This window comes from Ranitomeya imitator, chromosome 4 (genome assembly GCF_032444005.1).
Source record: "Ranitomeya imitator isolate aRanImi1 chromosome 4, aRanImi1.pri, whole genome shotgun sequence".
NCBI lineage: Eukaryota > Metazoa > Chordata > Amphibia > Anura > Dendrobatidae > Ranitomeya > Ranitomeya imitator.
Window position 1 is genome coordinate 284,592,296 of NC_091285.1, and position 19,756 is coordinate 284,612,051.

General features: G+C 43.8%; 1 protein-coding gene across 2 annotated transcripts in view; it reads left to right on the forward strand.

The window, feature by feature from the left end:
- Positions 1 to 19,756, forward strand: part of NTN4 (netrin 4) — a 313,242-nt gene that overhangs the window by 33,035 nt on the left and 260,451 nt on the right. For both annotated transcript variants that reach the window (XM_069764709.1, XM_069764710.1), the window contains exon 2: positions 8,127 to 8,662. In XM_069764709.1, coding sequence (XP_069620810.1) covers positions 8,127 to 8,662 — 536 coding nt within the window. The remainder of the gene's footprint in view (positions 1 to 8,126; positions 8,663 to 19,756) is intronic.

Sequence of the window (19,756 nt, forward strand, 5' to 3'; positions counted from 1 at the left end):
AGGGTTAGGGTTGGGGCTAGGGTTAAGGCTACAGTTAGGGTTGGGGCTAAAGTTAGGGTTAGGGTTTGGATTACATTTACGATTGGGAATAGGGTTGGGATTAGGGTTAGGGGTGTGTCTGGGTTAGAGGTGTTGTTAGGGTTACCGTTGGGATTAGGGTTAGGGTTGTGTTTGGATTAGGGTTTCAGTTATAATTGGGGGTTTCCAGTGTTTAGGCACATCAGGGGCTCTTCAAACGCGACAAGGCGTCCGATCTCAATTCCAGCCAATTCTGCGTTGAAAAAGTAAAACAGTGCTCTTTCCCTTCCGAGCTCTCCCGTGTGCCCAAACGGGTTTACCCCAACATATGGGGTATCAGCGTACTCAGGACAAATTGGACACCAACTTTTGGGGTCCAATTTCTCCTGTTACAAAATACAAAACTGGGGGCTAAAAAATAATTTTTGTGGGGAAAAAAAAGATTTTTTATTTTCACGGCTCTGCGTTATAAACTGTAGTGAAACACTTGGGGGTTCAAAGTTCTCACAACAAATCTAGATAAGTTCCTTGGGGGGGTCTAGTTTCCAATATGGGGTCACTTGTGGGGGGTTTCTACTGTTTAGGTACATTAGGGGCTCTGCAAACGCAATGTGACGCCTGCAGACCATTCCATCTAAGTCTGCATTCCAAATGGCGCTCCTTTCCTTCCGAGCCCTCCCATGTGCCCAAACGGTGGTTCCCCCCACAAATGTGGTATCAGCGTACTCAGGACAAATTGGACAACAACTTTTGGGGTCCAATTTCTCCTGTTACCCTCGGGAAAATACAAAACTAGGGGCTAAAAAATAATTTTGGGGGGAAAATTTGTTATTTTTATTTTCACAGCTCTGTGTTATAAACTGTAGTGAAACACTTGGGGGTTCAAAGTTCTCACAACACATCTAGATAAGTTCCTTGGGGGGTCTAGTTTCCAATATGGGGTCACTTGTGGGGGGTTTCTACTGTTTAGGTACATATGGGGCTCTGCAAACGCAATGTGACGCCTGCAGACCAATCCATCTAAATCTGCATTCCAAATGATGCTCCTTCCCTTCCGAGCTCTGCCATGCGCTCAAACGGTGGTTCCCCTTCACATATCGGGTATCAGCGTACTCAGGACAAATTGGACAACAATATTTAGGGTCCAATTTCTCCTGTTACCCTTGGAAAAATACAAAACTGGGGGCTAAAAAATAATTTTTGTGGAAAAAAAATATGTTTTATTTGTGCGGCTCTGCATTATAAACTGTAGTGAAACACTTGGGGGTTCAAAGCTCTCACATCACATCTAGATGAGTTCCTTAGGGGGTCTACTTTCCAAAATGGTGTCACTAGTGGGGGGTTTCTACTGTTTAGGTACATTAGGGGCTCTGCAAACGCAATGTGACGCCTGCAGACCATTCCATCTAAGTCTGCATTCCAAATGGCGCTCCTTCCCTTCCGAGCCCTGCCATGCACCCAAACGGTGGTTCCCCCCACATATGGGGTATCAGCGCACTCAGGACAAATTGGACAACAACTTTTGGGGTCCAATTTCTCCTGTTACCCTTGGGAAAATACAAAACTGGGGGCTAAAAAATAATTTTTGTGGGAAAAAAATTTTGTTTTATTTTTACGGCTCTGCATTATAAACTTCTGTGAAGCCCTTGGTGGGTCAGAGTGCTCACCACACATCTAGATAAGTTTCTTAGGGGGTCTACTTTCCAAAATGGTGTCACTTGTGGGGGGTTTCAATGTTTAGGCACATCGGTGGCTCTCCAAACGCAACATGGCGTCCCATCTCAATTCCTGTCAATTTTGCATTGAAAAGTCAAACGGCTCTCCTTCCCTTCCGAGCTCTCCCATGCGCCCAAACAGTGGTTTACCCCCACATATGGGGTATCAGCGTACTCAGGACAAATTGTACAGCAACTTTTGGGGTCCAATTTCTTCTCTTACCCTTGGGAAAATAAAAAATTGGGGACGAAAAGATAATTTTTGTGAAAAAAAATGATTTTTTATTTTTACGGTTTTGCATTATAAACTTCTGTGAAGCACTTGGTGGGTCAAAGTGCTCACCACACCTCTAGATAAGTTCCTTAGGGGGTCTACTTTCCCAAATGGTGTCACTTGTGGGGGGTTTCAATGTTTAGGCACATCAGTGGCTCTCCAAACGCAACATGGTGTCCCATCTCAATTCCTGTCAATTTTACATTGAAAAGTCAAACGGCGCTCCTTCCCTTCCGAGCTCTCCCATGCGCCCAAACAGTGGTTTACTCCCACATATGGGGTATTAGCGTACTCAGGACAAATTGTACAACAACTTTTTGGGTCCAATTTCTTCTCTTACCCTTGGGAAAATATAAAATTGGGGGCGAAAAGATAATTTTTGTGAAAAAATATGATTTTTTATTTTTACGGTTCTGCATTATAAACTTCTGTGAAGCACTTGGTGGGTCAAAGTGCTCACCACACCTCTAGATAAGTTCCTTAGGGGGTCTACTTTCCAAAATGGTGTCACTTGTGGGGGGTTTCAATGTTTAGGCACATCAGTGGCTCTCCAAACGCAACATGGCGTCCCATCTCAATTCCAGTCAATTTTGTATTGAAAAGTCAAATGGCGCTCCTTCGCTTCCGAGCTTTGTCATGCGCCCAAACAGTGGTTTACCCCCACATGTGGGGTATTGGCGTACTGAGGACAAATTGTACAACAACGTTTGGGGTCCATTTTCTCCTACTACCCTTGGTAAAATAAAACAAATTGGAGCTGAAGTAAATTTTTTGTGAAAAAAAGTTAAATGTTCATTTTTATTTAAACATTCCAAAAATTCCTGTGAAACACCTGAGGGGTAATTAACTTCTTGAATGTGGTTTTGAGCACCTTGAAGGGTGCAGTTTTTAGAATGGTGTCACACTTGGGTATTTTCTGTCATATAAACCCCTCAAAATGACTTCAAATGAGAAATTGCTGGTCAACTTTTAACCCTTATAACTCCCTAACAAAAAAAAATTTTGGTTCCAAAATTGTGCTGATGTAAAGTAGACTTGTGGGAAATGTTACTTATGTGAAGGACATTCGATGACGTCGCTGTCAGGCAGGGTGGATTTGATTTAAATCTAACTGATTTAAATCACGGTTTAAATCACGATTTAAATCACTAGTCAGTAAGGCTTGATTTAAATCAGTGATTTAAATCAAAGTTTCTACCTAAACTAGTTCTTGCTACTTTAACATGCAAGTAGATGAAGATTTTTAGAATCACTTTTTATATTACTTTTTTCTCCCCAGTTTAATGGGTTAATCATTCATATTTGGACACCACTGTTCTGTTGTACTTAGGAAGGAGAAAAATAATCCTGACCTTAATAACAATTTAAATAGATTTATTCAACTGAAACAATAACAACATTACAGCATAAGTTATTTGCTTAAACAAACATCCATGTTTGTTAACTAATTTGGCTAAACAATATATATATATTTTAAGAAACTTAGACTGTCAGCCCAGCCGACACATGAAAAACTTAAATACTACTGTCCCTGCTGTCCTCTGTAGCTCACTTGTCGTCATCTTCATCATCATCTTCTTTGTTCCTATTCATAATCTGGAAAAGAAAAACAAGCTTTCCTGCTTTATTGGGTCCCAACCGATTTCTCAATTTAGAATGAATGAGTCCAAAGGAAGAGAATATTCTTTCAACGCCTGCAGAAGAAGCTACTGCTGTCAAAAGTTAAATCATTACTTGAACAGTCTCTAAATCCAAGCGCTTAAGTGACTTCCACCAGTTTACTGGTGTGACCTTCCTTAAAATATCTTCAGCAAACATATATTTCTTGAATGGTTCCCCCTTAGCTCTGAAGTTTATTATAGTTGGCATTAAAGATGGATGATTGCTGCATACCCATGTCATAGCTAACTCCTCTTCCTCAGCACTTAGGTTTTGACCCTGATATTGGATATTGACAATATTTGCCAAAAAATGAGCTGGAGTCAGTGCTTGTCCCATTCGTTTGTTTACTGCTTGTAATTTAATTCTGTCCATGTGTAGTTCTGTTTTTAAGTGTTCACTCAGTTCCTTCCAAATTTCAACAGCATCCGCAATAAAACAGCTATTTTTCTGTATTTTGTTGAAAGCTTGAGAGATGGGTTTCAGGAAGCTCAGCATATGTTCAACATTTCTCTTAAGCCCAATGTTGAGGATTTTGGCCGTGACAGTGCCATCTATTTTATCTCGATTTTCTTCACAAAGTGTCATCAGAATGGGCCAGTTTTTGATATACTGCTCAAAACAGTCCACCACAGAGTTCCATCTAACATCTTGTGGGAGCGTTAGCTTGGTTCCACCCATCCTTTTCAGAGCTGCTGCAGCAAAATGATTATTACGGAAGTATTTAGCAATTTCAACAACATTAGCCTTTATTTCTGGAACACTTAAGTCTTTGGCTAAGAGGTGCAGCTAATGAGCACTGCAACCATATGTTATTAGCAGCTTTGTATTCCCTCCCTGCTCTTCTAAATCTCTTCTCATCTTGGATACGTTTGCAGCATTGTCAATGACCAAACTGCGTATTAGACATTTGAATTTTTGTTCACATGTCGTTATAGCTTTTACTGCCACTTCTTGTAAGTATTCTGCTGTGTGTGCATTTCCTGATGTATCAGTTGTTTGTGCAAGGAAGACTTTACCTTCTTCTGTTGTTATACAAGCACATACAATAGGATCATTGTGGACATTACTCCACCCATCAATACTTAGGTTAACAATTTTACCCTCCAGAGCTGTTGCACATTGCTCCATTTCTCTGTCATACACTTGATCCAGCAGTTTCCCTGCAACATCAGCTCTGCTGGGTGGACTGTATCCTGGTCTCAGTGACTGAACCATATTAATGAAATGTGGGTTCTCAGTCAGACGGAAAGAAGAGTTCGTTGCATAAATAAACTGGGCAATTTTTTCATCAATCAACTCTTTTTCTAATCTGCTAGTTCTTATCACAAACCTATCTATGGTGGTTCCAGGAGGTAAAGGTTTTTTCTTCCTTTTGGGTGATGGTGATATGTGGCTGTGGGTGTCTGATGATGATGCTGCTGCTAATGAAGCACTATCCTGGATGGATAACTCTGAAACTGTGGAACAGGATGATGGTGATCTTGGAGGTGGATAGTTTCCAGAATCCATGAATTCCCCTAAACAAAAAAAGTCAATGCTGTTATTTTATTGTTTATACAATTTCTGCTTATTGTACACAACACATCACTGCCCCTGCCCCAAAAGGAATATTTGTTTTTCTTCATAACTGTACCAAATGACAGTAACATGCAGTAATAATAAGAAATATAATTTTTCTCACACATGACAGTTCAGTCTTTAGAAATAGGATTCAATAAAAATGTTTACCAACCTGAAGATCCTGCCTGTTCAGAAGTGTTTCTTTGGTCATCTTCATCACCGCACTTCTCATGATGTTGCCTCATTCGCGCCACCAGGCCTTGCATCTCTTTGTTGCATCGTTTGCATTTTGCACGCATGCCTGCCTTACCGATAGGCGAAGGAGCTTCATTAAAATATTCCCAAACTGGGTCTCTTTTACGGCCTGCTGCCATTATAAGGAAAGAATGCAATAAACCTCAGATCGTACACACAAACAGATCCAGACTTGTCTGTCTGTGGCTATGCTGCAGTATTGTGCTCAAAGTTTCACTTTCATTTTCTTGTCTGCTTGCCCTTCCTCCTCCTCACACTTAGATTCACATTCTTCTTGTGTTGTGCAGATCTATTCCACTCCAAACAATCAGAAACATATTGTCTAACTTTTTGGACTTGGCACTGAAGGGGTTGATTCTGTATTCATAGGTTTGTAGAACAATAGGATTAAGGTCTTTTTCTCAACTCTGTTCATGTTGTAACATTTTTGCCGTGAAGAAGAGGCTGGGACCTCTGCGGAGTCAAATTCAGTTTTGAGAACTGCGTAAGTAAAGCGAGCGTCTGTGATAATATAGGAGAGAAACTGCCCACTAATCCTACAGAAACCTCTGGAAGAGCATGGCATTGTGAATGTTATACATATACAGCCTTTATTCTACTGAGTTAAACAACTCAGCTTTATCTCATGATGGAAGAACCTTTGGATGGTAAAATATTTTCCTCAAAAAGCAGTTTATTGAAAAAAATCCGATTTAAATAAAAAAAATCCGATTTAAATGAAAAAAATCCGATTTTTTTGATTTTTAAAAAAAAAACCATTGATTTTTATCTACCCTGCTGTCAGGTGACCGGTCACCTGACCGCTCATGTGACCGCAACGTCATTGAAGGTCCTTCACTCACTGCAATCTTAGGAACGGAAGGAGATGCTAGCAGCGCTGTGAGCCAGGGGCCGTCCGAGGGTGAGTATATCCATGTTTTTTATTTTTATTCTTTATTTTTTACATGAATATGGATCCCAGGGCCTGAAGGAAAGTCTCCTCTCCTCCAGACCCTGGGAACCACACGCCGTATAAGATGACTGGGCGTATAAGATGACCCCCGTCTTATACGGCGGGCATATCCCAAATTCCATATTTTATATGGAAAAGTTGGGGGTCGTCTTATACGCCCAGTCGTCTTATACCCCAGAAAATACGGTAATTATTCTTTCTTGACCACCCAATGATATCAAATTATGTGCAGTACATGTGGTGTCAATATGCTCGCTGCACCCTTAGATAAATTCAATGAGGTGTAGTTTGAAAATAAAGTCACTTATGGGGGGGGTTCTGCTGTTTGGACACCTCAGGGTCTCTGCCAGTGTGACATGGCACCCTCAAACCATTCAAGCACAATTTGAACTCCAATATGGCTCTTTGTCACTTCTGAGTTTTGCAGTGTGCCTCCAAAGTAGTTTTCGACCACATATAAGGTATCAGTTTACTGAGGAGAAATTGCACAAGAAATTGTATGGTCCATATTGCTCAGTTACCCTTATGAAAATGAAAAATGTGGGCAAAACCAACATTTTTTGGGCAGAAATTTGATTTTGTGGTGAAAAACTTGGCTTATACATGAGTATATATGGTATAGTATTAAAAATATTAAAATAAAGTTAATATATGTTTCATTATATATTTTATTTCCTTTTTTGTGCATATTGTTATGTATTTATTGGATGCAACTGTTCATTGGTATAATTGGATTTTATAACGTGCTGACCTTGTGAACTTTGACACAGCATGCACACACTGTCGTGATGGTTTGGCTCTTTTATTTGAAAATCATTCCTTTAAAAACTGCGTTGTATGTCTGATACTTGTATGTGATCATTTCATGAGGAAGAAGTACTTGATGCTTTGAAATGCGTTGAATAGAATAAAAACCACATGATTGAATAAATCACTGAGATTTATTTATTATTCCTATCTTCATACTTGTTGGTTTTATAACCCATGGATCTGCAGCAGCTATACAAATTATTTAAAAATGCTTAAATCAGGTTAATACAATCTAATTAAGAACTTTAAAGGTATGTCAGATAAGACCAAATTTGCACTACTGTTTCCCTAGTATTTTATCTGATTTAAAGGCATAAAAATGTAAAGCTTAAGAATTGCAGAATTTTCATTTTTTGGTCAAATTTTCGATATTTTCATAAGTATACGCAAATCATATCGATCAAAATTCACCACTAACATGAAATACAATATGTCATGAAAAAAATTATCTTAGGATCAGTGGGATCCATTGAAGAGCTCCAGAGCTATAACCTCATAAAGTGACAGTGGTCAGGTTTCAAAAATTTGCCTGGTCATGAAGGTCAAAATTATCTCCATCACTAAAGAGTTAATATAACATTATTTTATAGAATGACTAATTATCTTATGCCCCTTGCAATAACACGTTTCTATGCAAATGTATGAACTGACAGCAAGAAAAGATGATGGCATACTCCAATGGATGCCATATTGCAGAGGTATTCTTCCATAGAAGCATTGCTCCTTGCAGGGGATTTCTCACACCATTATTATTTATTTTATTACTATTCGTTTATATTGATATACAATGTTTGGCTACAATTGTACTATATTCCATTTTGAATAAAAATTATCTCAATAAATGATAACTTTAAGTAATATCTTATTTTTCTTATTCTAGGGATTAACACAATTACATTTGCTACAATTGCATCTCAACGAGAAAAAGCTTGTAATCCTAGGATGGGTAATTTAGCTATTGGCCGGAGTTTGTGGACAGACACAGTCTGTGGCACTAATAGCACAGAACTATATTGCACATATACTGCATATCCTGACCAAACTTGCAAGGAACCAAAGTGTGAAAAATGCAATGCTGCAGTTCCCAGACTATCACATCCAGCATCTGCAATGGCAGATTCAACTTTCAAAATTCCACGCACGTGGTGGCAGTCAGCCCGGGACATTCAGAGGGAAATTATACAATTACACTTAGAAACTACATTTTACTTTACTCATCTGATTATGGTGTTTAAATCCCCAAGACCTGCAGCAATGATTCTTGAGGGTTCACAGGACTTTGGTGTCAGTTGGCGTCCATATAAGTATTTCTCCACAGACTGCACAGAGACTTTTCAGCTTGAGGATGATATTAATGTGAAAGGTGCTCCCTGCACATCTCGATACTCACAAGTATTACCTTGTAGTGGTGGAGAGGTAAGTGGTTTTTGCAGAATCATTGAAAAATGTGATAAACATTTTTAGATTATCTGCCTATACTTTTGGACTATTATTATTATTATTTATTATTATTATAGCGCTATTTATTCTTTGGCGCTTTACATGTGAAAAGGAGTATACATAATAAAAATGATTACAGTAATTTTAACAAATAGAAGTCACTGACTGGTACAGGAGGAGAGAGGACCCTGCCCACGAGGGCTCAGAAACGACAAGGGATGGGGGAGGATACAGTAAATGAAGGTAGAGATGATCATGATGGGGTTTGGTGGTTACTAGAGATGAGCGGTGTTCGAGTCGAACTGTTCGCCGATCTCAAATTCGAGCTGTTTTGGGCGGTGTTCGAGTCGTTCGACGAACCCGAACAATTTGCTTAAAATTCGTCTGTTCGAGTTTCTGTTCGATAACTGTTCGTTCAGCAAAAGCCTCGCTTGATTTGCACATTAAAACATTATCATTGTTAATAGACTTTCAGTGTACAGTGGGCGGGGGGGATAGATCTGTGCTGAAATAACGCCGATCTCCATTTTTTTCCCTTCCTGTTTATCATTGTTAATAGACTTTCAGTGTATAGTGGGCGGGGGGGAGGGGATAGATCTGTGCTGAAATAACGCCGATCTCCATTTTTTTTCCTTCCCGCATTTACAGTGGGGCGGTGCAGTCTCTCAGCCTATCAGCAGTGCGCACACACACAGCAATGTGCATGTGATGCACACAAGCAAGGGCATGTGTCATTGGCTGTGTATGTCACATGTCCTTGTCCTATAAGAACCAGTCATTTGCCCCGTCGCCACCATTTCCTCACTGCTTAGTGTTAGACGGCACTGCTGCTGCTGTGGCCGCTATACAGACAAAGAGTGTTTTCTTTTGAGCGAATTGTCAGAGAGATAGGTTTAGGGAGTCAGGACTAGTTGTAATATCAGCCCTTTTCAGGGTAGGTTACAGCAGTTCATAGCACTGTTTGCCAGGCAGGTCTGTGCCAGTGCTGTGCAAGTGTTTGTCACAGCATTTGGTGTAATTAACTCAGCCAATCCTTTTGGACTAGTAGCATTGTCTGATAGTCATCTGAGTAGCCTGCCTGTGAAACTACACCGCCTGTGTATCTCTATTTTCACTGCATCTAATCCAGTTAATAGTTTAGGGCCTAGGAGCAGTGTCTGCACGTCAGCAGAGTAGCCCGCCTGTGAAACAAACTATACCGCCTGTGTATCTCTATTTTCACTGCATCTAATCCAGTTAATAGTTTAGGGCCTAGGAGCAGTGTCTGCACGTCAGCAGAGTAGCCCGCCTGTGAAACAAACTATACCGCCTGTGTATCTCTATTTTCACTGCATCTAATCCAGTTATTAGTTTAGGGCCTAGGAGCAGTGTCTGCACGTCAGCAGAGTAGCCCGCCTATGAAACAAACTATACCGCCTGTGTATCTCTATTTTCACTGCATCTAATCCAGTTATTAGTTTAGGGCCTAGGAGCAGTGTCTGCACGTCAGCAGAGTAGCCCGCCTGTGAAACAGACTATACCGCCTGTGTATCTCTATTTTCACTGTATCTAATCCAGTTATTAGTTTAGGGCCTAGGAGCAGTGTCTGCACGTCAGCAGAGTAGCCCGCCTGTGAAACAAACTATACCGCCTGTGTATCTCTATTTTCACTGCATCTAATCCAGTTAATAGTTTAGGGCCGAGGAGCAGTGTCTGCACGTCAGGAGAGTAGCCCGCCTGTGAAACAAACTATACCGCCTGTGTGTCTCTATTTTTACTGCATCTAATCCAGCTATTAGTTTAGGGCCTAGGAGCAGTGTCTGCACGTCAGCTGAGTAGCCCGCCTGTGAAACAAACTGTACCGCCTGTGTTATCTCTATTTTCACTGCATCTAATCCAGTTAATAGTTCAGGGCCTAGGAGCAGTGTCTGCACGTCAGCAGAGTAGCCGCCTGTGAAACAAACTATACCGCCTGTGTATCTCAATTTTCACTGCATTTAATCCAGTTATTAGTTTTGGGCCTAGTACCACAGTTTGGCCACTCAGTTCTGCTCGGTTTTCATCCATCGGTTGTTGTGCCAACAACTACAGATACAGAGTTGCCAATTAATTAAGCACTAAAATGAGTAGCAAAAGGCCTGCTGCTGGTGGAAAGGGGAATAGGTGTGTTGGAAAGGGAAAAAAAGGTTATGTCCGTGGGGTAGGTGGTAAAGCAACAGTAACATCTGCAGAAAAAAGACCATCTTCCAGCCAAAGTAAGATGTCTACTACTTTTCGTGGACAATCTGATATGATCCCTTTCTTACGACCATCACTACAAGCAATTCCAGATGAGGCACAAAAACAGCAGGTGCTTGAACGGATATCAAGTGCTCGTTCAAGTGGGCTCTCCATGTCAACTTCAACATCACAACTACTCCAGTCTTCAGAGTTGTCACCCCAATCGCATTTGCTTCCTCACAGCTCCCAAGTCTCCAGCTGCCCGTCTGAGCATGGGGTAACACACATGGTTGAGTCTGTAGAGCTGTTTACGCATACTATAGCCTGGGAATCAGAGGTCTGCTCCAGAGCTTCTGTGAATCCAGACGAAATGATCTTCACTGATGCCCAGAATCTTTGTGAGTCAGATCCAGGCCCAGATGAAGAAGGTTCTGAGCATAATGCAGACCCTCGTTCCCAAACTGTAACTCCTGTTGGTGTAGAAAATGAGGAAAATGATGATGAGACTGAGATACCTGATTGGAACGAAAATTTGACTTTTCGGTTGGGGCAGGAAGAGATTGGCTCTGAGGACGACGGGTGTGAGAACACACAGGATGATGACGAGGTTGTAGACCCCACTTACTGTCAACCCCCAGTCCGCCAGTCCATGAGGTCAGCAGAGGAGGTGGAGGAGGATGCTAGTGACGAGTCTGATGACAAGGTAACGGTGCGCCTTCCTGGACAGAGACGGAGTACTGGAAGCACGTCAACAACTGCATCCTCAACCCCAACTGTGCCTCAGACCAGAAGTCGTGGCTCTTCAGGTCGCACGGGCTCTAAGCCTTGCATAGCCTGGGCATTTTTTGACATTGCAAAGGATGACCCAACTCATGTTGTCTGTAAGATTTGTCAACAAAATCTCAGTAGAGGCCAAAAAAATCACTAGCTTGAGTACTTCATGCATGAACCGTCACATGGATATGAGGCATAAGTTGCAGTGGGTAGCTCACTGTGCTGCAATGCGGCCTAGTGGGCTGGGTCAACCACCGTCTGCCCCATCAAGTGCATCCACGTCCTCTTCATCCTCTGTGACTGTGGGGACAGCAGTCGCACATGGTTTTGGATGCAGGCCTTCCACCTCTTTACCCGCAACAGCCAGTTTGATTGGCAGGTCGTCAGGACATTTGCTAGTGGAAACACCTGCTGGTGTTGAGCGCTCTCCGACATCAACACCACATTTTGATCAAGGCAACATAACATCTCCGCCTGCACCTTCCTCACAGACCAGTAGTTTGCCGGGGACACCCTACTCAACTCCGTCTAAGCACAGCAGCCAGCCCTTAGTCCCTCAGATGTGGACAAGTAAAAGACCATTTCTTCCTAGCCATGACAAAGCTAAGAGGTTGAATTTCTCCATCAGCAGGCTGTTGGCTACAGAAATGCTGCCTTTCTGCCTGGTGGACACAGAGGATTTTTGAGACCTTATGTCTGCCGCAGTGCCCCAGTACCAGATGCCCATTCGCCACTACTTCTCAAAGATAGCTGTGCCTGCGCTACACCAGCATGTCGCACACAGCATCACCGCTTCCTTGAGAAACTCTGTGTGACAGGGTGCATTTCACCACAGACACTTGGACGAGTAGACATGGACAGGGGCGTTACATGTCGGTGACTGGGCACTGGGTAACTACGGCGACATCAGGAGAAGGGGCTGCTGTCCAAGTCTTGCCGTCACCACGAGTTGCTCATTAATCCTCTATCCACTGATTCTCCCTCCTCAACCTCCTCTCGGTCCTCCACCTGCACCCAAAGCCTGTCTGGTAATGCCACCCTCGTTGTAACTGCGCAGAAGGAATCCTGCACACCTCCTCACTATGCTGTCACCTGGGCTCAACGGCATCAGGCAGTGTTTACATTGAAATGTCTGGGAAATGTGAGTCACACAGCTGAGGAGTTGTGGTCAGCTCTGGAGACCGAGTTCCATCAATGGTTGTCTCCACTCAACCTGCAGCCAGGGAAGGCTGTGTGCAACAATGCAGGAAACCTGGGTGCGGCCCTTCGCCGGGGTAATGTCACACACGTGCCTTGTATGGCTCACGTTTTGAACCTCGTCCAGCAATTTTTATCCTATCCCGGACTAGATGGGCTTCTGCAGAGGGCACGGTCGCTGTGTGCTCACTTCCGCCGTTAGCATCCCGCAGCTCGACGACTTGCATCTCTACAGAAGTCGTTGGACCTGCCAGTTCACCGGCTGAAATGCGATGTGCCCACATGGTGGAATTGAACTCTGCACATGTTGCAGCGACTGGCAGCACCGAGGAGCCCTGGTACAATACGTTATGATGTATAGCCTGGGCGAACGAGAGCAAGAGGTGAGGCAAATCATGCTGCAGGAGTGGTCTCAGATCAGGGACCTATGCACCCTTCTGCACAGTTTTTAAATAGCAATGAAGATGTTTAGTGCTGACGATGCCATTATCAGCATGACCATTCCGGTGATTTACATGCTGGAGCACACCTTACACAGTGTTCAGAATCAGGTGGTGGAACAAGAGGAGGAGGAACAGGAGGAATCGTATGCGGAAGGGATCATATCTCCAAGGTCAAGAAGGTTGGCAGCACCAAGGCAGCTGGCATTGGAGGCTGGGGGAGAGGGGTTACCGAGGGCGCATGGTAGCAGCCAAACTGTTGAGGAAGGTGCAGGAGGCGAGGAAGAAGTGGAGGACAAACTGGCGCTGGGCATGGAAGACTCATCAGTTGAGGGAGACCTTGATCACATTTCTGTTGTGCGAGTTTGGGGGGTGAGGGCAGACGAAGGAAGCATGATTCTCACCTCGCCACCACCAAGACAACAAGGACTTGGTCCTCCTGGATGCGCACGACACATGAGTGCCTTCTTGCTGCACTACCTGCAACATGACCCTCGGATTGTCAGAATCCGAAGTAATGCCGACTACTGGGTTGCCATACTCTTAGATCCCTGGTACAAAAGCAAATTTGGAGAAATAATTCCTGCCATAGAAAGGGATTCACGCATGCAGGAGTATCAGCAGAGACTGTTACAGAATCTAACATCTGCTTTTCCACAAAACACCAGTGGTGCACGTAGTCAATCTCTGAGTTCTAACTTGCCAACCGTTGGACTAGTCATCACTCAAACCGTAACAGTAACATCGTATCTGGTGGCAACAGCAATTTTTTCCAATCGTTTCAAGATTTTTTTAGACCATCCTTTGTGTTATGGACCTGGTGGTTAGGAGCACCCGGAACGACCTGATGGTTAAACTCACACAGGACAAGCTCTGGGAAGTGGGAGCTCTGCTGACCGCAACCCCTAATCCTATCACACAACTAGAAATAGCCGTGGAGCGTACCTAACTCTACCTAGACGCCTCTTCACAGCCTAAGAGCTAACTAGCCTGTTATGTTTGCTAATGACAGGTGTTATGAAGGATATCCAGAAACACAGTGATCTGACAAATACCCAAAAATACAAGAACGAGCTCTGAGACGTGGAAACTCTGTAGACTGCACACCTGATCCTATCCTAAACACAACTAAAAGCGGCTGTGGATTGCGCCTAACAACTACCTAGGCAACTCTGCACAGCCTAAGAAACTAGCTAGCCTGAAGATAGAAAAATAGGCCTGACTTGCCCCAGAGAAATTCCCCAAAGGAAAAGGCAGCCCCCCACATATAATGACTGTGAGTAAGATGAAAAGACAAAACGTAGGGATGAAATAGATTCAGCAAAGTGGGGCCCGATATTCTAGGACAGAGCGAGGACAGTAAAGCTAACTTTGCAGTCTACAAAAAACCCTAAAGCAAAACCACGCAAAGGGGGCAAAAAAAACCCACCGTGCCGAACTAACGGCACGGCGGTACACCCTTTGCGTCTCAGAGCTTCCAGCAAAACAAAAGACAAGCTGGACAGAAAAAAAAGCAACAAAAAAAAAGCAAAAAGCACTTGGCTATACAGAGCAGCAGGTCACAGGAACAATCAGGAGAAGCTCAGATCCAACACTGAAACATTGACAAGGAGCAAGGATAGCAGCATCAGGCGGAGTTAAGTAATGAAGCAGTTAACGAGCTCACCAGAACACCTGAGGGAGGAAGCTCAGAAGCTGCAGTACCACTTGTGACCACAGGAGTGAATTCAGCCACAGAATTCACAACAGTACCCCCCCCTTGAGGAGGGGTCACCGAACCCTCACCAGAGCCCCCAGGCCGACCAGGATGAGCCGCATGAAAGGCACGAACAAGATCGGAAGCATGAACATCAGAGGCAAAAACCCAGGAATTATCTTCCTGAGCATAACCCTTCCATTTAACCAGATACTGGAGTTTCCGTCTAGAAACACGAGAATCCAAAATCTTCTCCACAATATACTCCAATTCCCCCTCCACCAAAACCGGGGCAGGAGGCTCAACAGATGGAACCATAGGTGCCACGTATCTCCGCAACAACGACCTATGGAATACATTATGTATGGAAAAGGAGTCTGGGAGGGTCAAACGAAAAGACACAGGATTGAGAACCTCAGAAATCCTATACGGACCAATAAAACGAGGTTTAAATTTAGGAGAGGAAACCTTCATAGGAATATGACGAGAAGATAACCAAACCAGATCCCCAACACGAAGTCGGGGACCCACACGGCGTCTGCGATTAGCGAAAAGTTGAGCTTTCTCCTGGGACAAGATCAAATTGTCCACTACCTGAGTCCAGATCTGCTGCAACCTATCCACCACAGAATCCACACCAGGACAGTCCGAAGACTCAACCTGTCCTGAAGAGAAACGAGGATGGAACCCAGAATTGCAAAAAAATGGAGAAACCAAGGTAGCCGAGCTGGCCCGATTATTAAGGGCGAACTCAGCCAACGGCAAAAAGGACACCCAATCATCCTGGTCTGCAGAAACAAAACATCTCAGATATGTTTCCAAGGTCTGATTGGTTCGTTCGGTCTGGCCATTAGTCTGAGGATGGAAAGCCGAGGAAAAGGATAGGTCAATGCCCATCCTACCACAAAAGGCTCGCCAAAACCTTGAAACAAACTGGGAACCTCTGTCAGAAACAATATTCTCAGGAATGCCATGCAACCGAACCACATGCTGAAAGAACAAAGGTACCAAATCAGAGGAGGAAGGCAATTTAGCCAAGGGCACCAGATGGACCATTTTAGAAAAGCGATCACAGACCACCCAAATGACTGACATCTTTTGAGAAACGGGAAGGTCAGAAATGAAATCCATCGAAATATGTGTCCAAGGCCTCTTTGGGACCGGCAAGGGCAAAAGCAACCCACTGGCACGAGAACAGCAGGGCTTAGCCCTAGCACAAATCCCACAGGACTGCACAAAAGTACGTACATCCCGTGACAGAGATGGCCACCAGAAGGATCTAGCCACTAACTCTCTGGTACCAAAGATTCCAGGATGACCAGCCAACACCGAACAATGAAGTTCAGAGATAAGTTTATTAGTCCACCTATCAGGGACGAACAGTTTCTCTGCTGGACAACGATCAGGTTTATTCGCCTGAAATTTTTGCAGCACCCGCCGCAAATCAGGGGAGATGGCAGACACAATGACTCCTTCCTTGAGGATACCCGCTGGCTCAGATAAACCCGGAGAGTCGGGCACAAAACTCCTAGACAGAGCATCCGCCTTCACATTTTTAGAGCCCGGAAGGTACGAAATCACAAAGTCGAAGCGGGCAAAAAATAACGACCAACGGGCCTGTCTAGGATTCAAGCGCTTGGCAGACTCGAGATAAGTCAAGTTCTTATGATCAGTCAATACCACCACGCGATGCTTAGCTCCTTCAAGCCAATGACGCCACTCCTCGAATGCCCACTTCATGGCCAGCAACTCTCGATTGCCCACATCATAATTACGCTCAGCGGGCGAAAACTTCCTGGAAAAGAAAGCACATGGTTTCATCACTGAGCAATCAGAACCTCTCTGTGACAAAACCGCCCCTGCTCCAATCTCAGAAGCATCAACCTCGACCTGGAACGGAAGAGAAACATCTGGCTGACACAACACAGGGGCAGAACAAAAACGACGCTTCAACTCCTGAAAAGCTTCCACAGCAGCAGAAGACCAATTAACCAAATCAGCACCCTTCTTGGTCAAATCGGTCAATGGTTTGGCAATGCTAGAAAAATTACAGATGAAGCGACGATAAAAATTAGCAAAGCCCAGGAACTTTTGCAGACTTTTCAGAGATGTCGGCTGAATCCAATCCTGGATGGCTTGGACCTTAACTGGATCCATCTCGATAGTAGAAGGGGTAAAGATGAACCCCAAAAATGAAACTTTCTGCACACCGAAGAGACACTTTGATCCCTTCACAAACAAAGAGTTAGCACGCAGGACCTGAAAAACCATTCTGACCTGCTTCACATGAGACTCCCAATCATCTGAGAAGATCAAAATGTCATCCAAGTAAACAATCAGGAATTTATCCAGATACTCATGGAAGATGTCATGCATAAAAGACTGAAACACAGATGGAGCATTGGCAAGTCCGAACGGCATCACTAGATACTCAAAATGACCCTCGGGCGTATTGAATGCAGTTTTCCATTCATCTCCTTGCCTGATTCTCACCAGATTATACGCACCACGAAGATCTATCTTAGTGAACCAACTAGCCCCCTTAATCCGAGCAAACAAGTCAGATAACAATGGCAAGGGATACTGAAATTTAACAGTGATCTTATTAAGAAGGCGGTAATCAATACACGGTCTCAGCGAACCATCCTTCTTGGCTACAAAGAAGAACCCTGCTCCCAGTGGTGATGACGATGGGCGAATATGTCCCTTCTCCAGGGATTCCTTCACATAACTGCGCATAGCGGCGTGTTCGGGCACGGATAAATTAAATAATCGACCTTTAGGGAATTTACTACCAGGAATCAAATTGATAGCACAATCACAATCCCTATGCGGAGGTAGAGCATCGGACTTGGGCTCTTCAAATACATCCTGATAATCAGACAAGAACTCTGGGACCTCAGAAGGGGTGGATGACGAAATCAACAAAAATGGAACATCACCATGTACCCCCTGACAACCCCAGCTGGATACCGACATGGAATTCCAATCCAATACTGGATTATGGGTTTGTAGCCATGGCAACCCCAACACGACCACATCATGCAGATTATGCAACACCAGAAAGCGAATAACTTCCTGATGTGCAGGAGCCATGCACATGGTCAGCTGGGCCCAGTATTGAGGTTTATTCTTGGCCAAAGGTGTAGCATCAATTCCTCTCAATGGAATAGGACACCGCAAAGGCTCCAAGAAAAACCCACAACGTTTAGCATAATCCAAATCCATCAGATTCAGGGCAGCGCCCGAATCCACAAACGCCATGACAGAAAACGACGACAAAGAGCATATCAAGGTAATGGACAGAAGGAATTTGGACTGTACAGTACCAATGACGGCAGACCTAGCGGACCGCTTAGTGCGCTTAGGACAATCAGAAATAGCATGAGTGGAATCACCACAGTAGAAACACAGACCATTCAGACGTCTGTATTCCTGCCGTTCAACTCTAGTCATAGTCCTATCGCACTGCATAGGCTCAGGTTTAACCTCAGGCAGTACCGCCAAATGGTGCACAGATTTACGCTCGCGCAAGCGTCGACCGATCTGAATGGCCAAAGACAAAGACTCATTCAAACCAGCAGGCATAGGAAATCCCACCATGACATCCTTAAGAGCCTCAGAGAGACCCTTTCTGAACAAAGCTGCCAGCGCAGATTCATTCCACTGAGTGAGTACTGACCATTTCCTAAATTTCTGACAATATACTTCTATATCATCCTGACCCTGGCACAAAGCCAGCAAGTTTTTCTCAGCCTGATCCACTGAATTAGGCTCATCGTACAGCAATCCGAGCGCCAGGAAAAACGCATCGACACTACTCAATGCAGGGTCTCCTGGCGCAAGAGAAAATGCCCAGTCTTGAGGGTCGCCGCGCAAAAAAGAAATAATAATCAAAACCTGTTGAATAGGATTACCAGAAGAATGAGGTTTCAAGGCCAGAAATAGCTTACAATTATTTTTGAAACTTAGAAACTTAGTTCTATCTCCAAATAACAAATCAGGAATAGGAATTCTTGGTTCTAACATAGATTTCTGATCAATAGTATCTTGAATTTTTTGTACATTTATAACGAGATTATCCATTGAAGAGCACAGACCCTGAATATCCATGTCCACACCTGTGTCCAGAATCACCCAAATGTCTAGGGGAAAAAAAAAAAATTGAACACAGCAGGAAAAAAAAAAAAAAATGATGTCAGAACTTTTTCTTTCCTTCTATTGAGAATCAATAGTTAGCTCCTTGTACTGTTATGTTTGCTAATGACAGGTGTTATGAAGGATATCCAGAAACACAGTGATCTGACAAATACCCAAAAATACAAGAACGAGCTCTGAGACGTGGAAACTCTGTAGACTGCACACCTGATCCTATCCTAAACACAACTAAAAGCGGCTGTGGATTGCGCCTAACAACTACCTAGGCAACTCGGCACAGCCTAAGAAACTAGCTAGCCTGAAGATAGAAAAATAGGCCTGACTTGCCCCAGAGAAATTCCCCAAAGGAAAAGGCAGCCCCCCACATATAATGACTGTGAGTAAGATGAAAAGACAAAACGTAGGGATGAAATAGATTCAGCAAAGTGGGGCCCGATATTCTAGGACAGAGCGAGGACAGTAAAGCGAACTTTGCAGTCTACAAAAAACCCTAAAGCAAAACCACGCAAAGGGGGCAAAAAAAAACCACCGTGCCGAACTAACGGCACGGCGGTACACCCTTTGCGTCTCAGAGCTTCCAGCAAAACAAAAGACAAGCTGGACAGA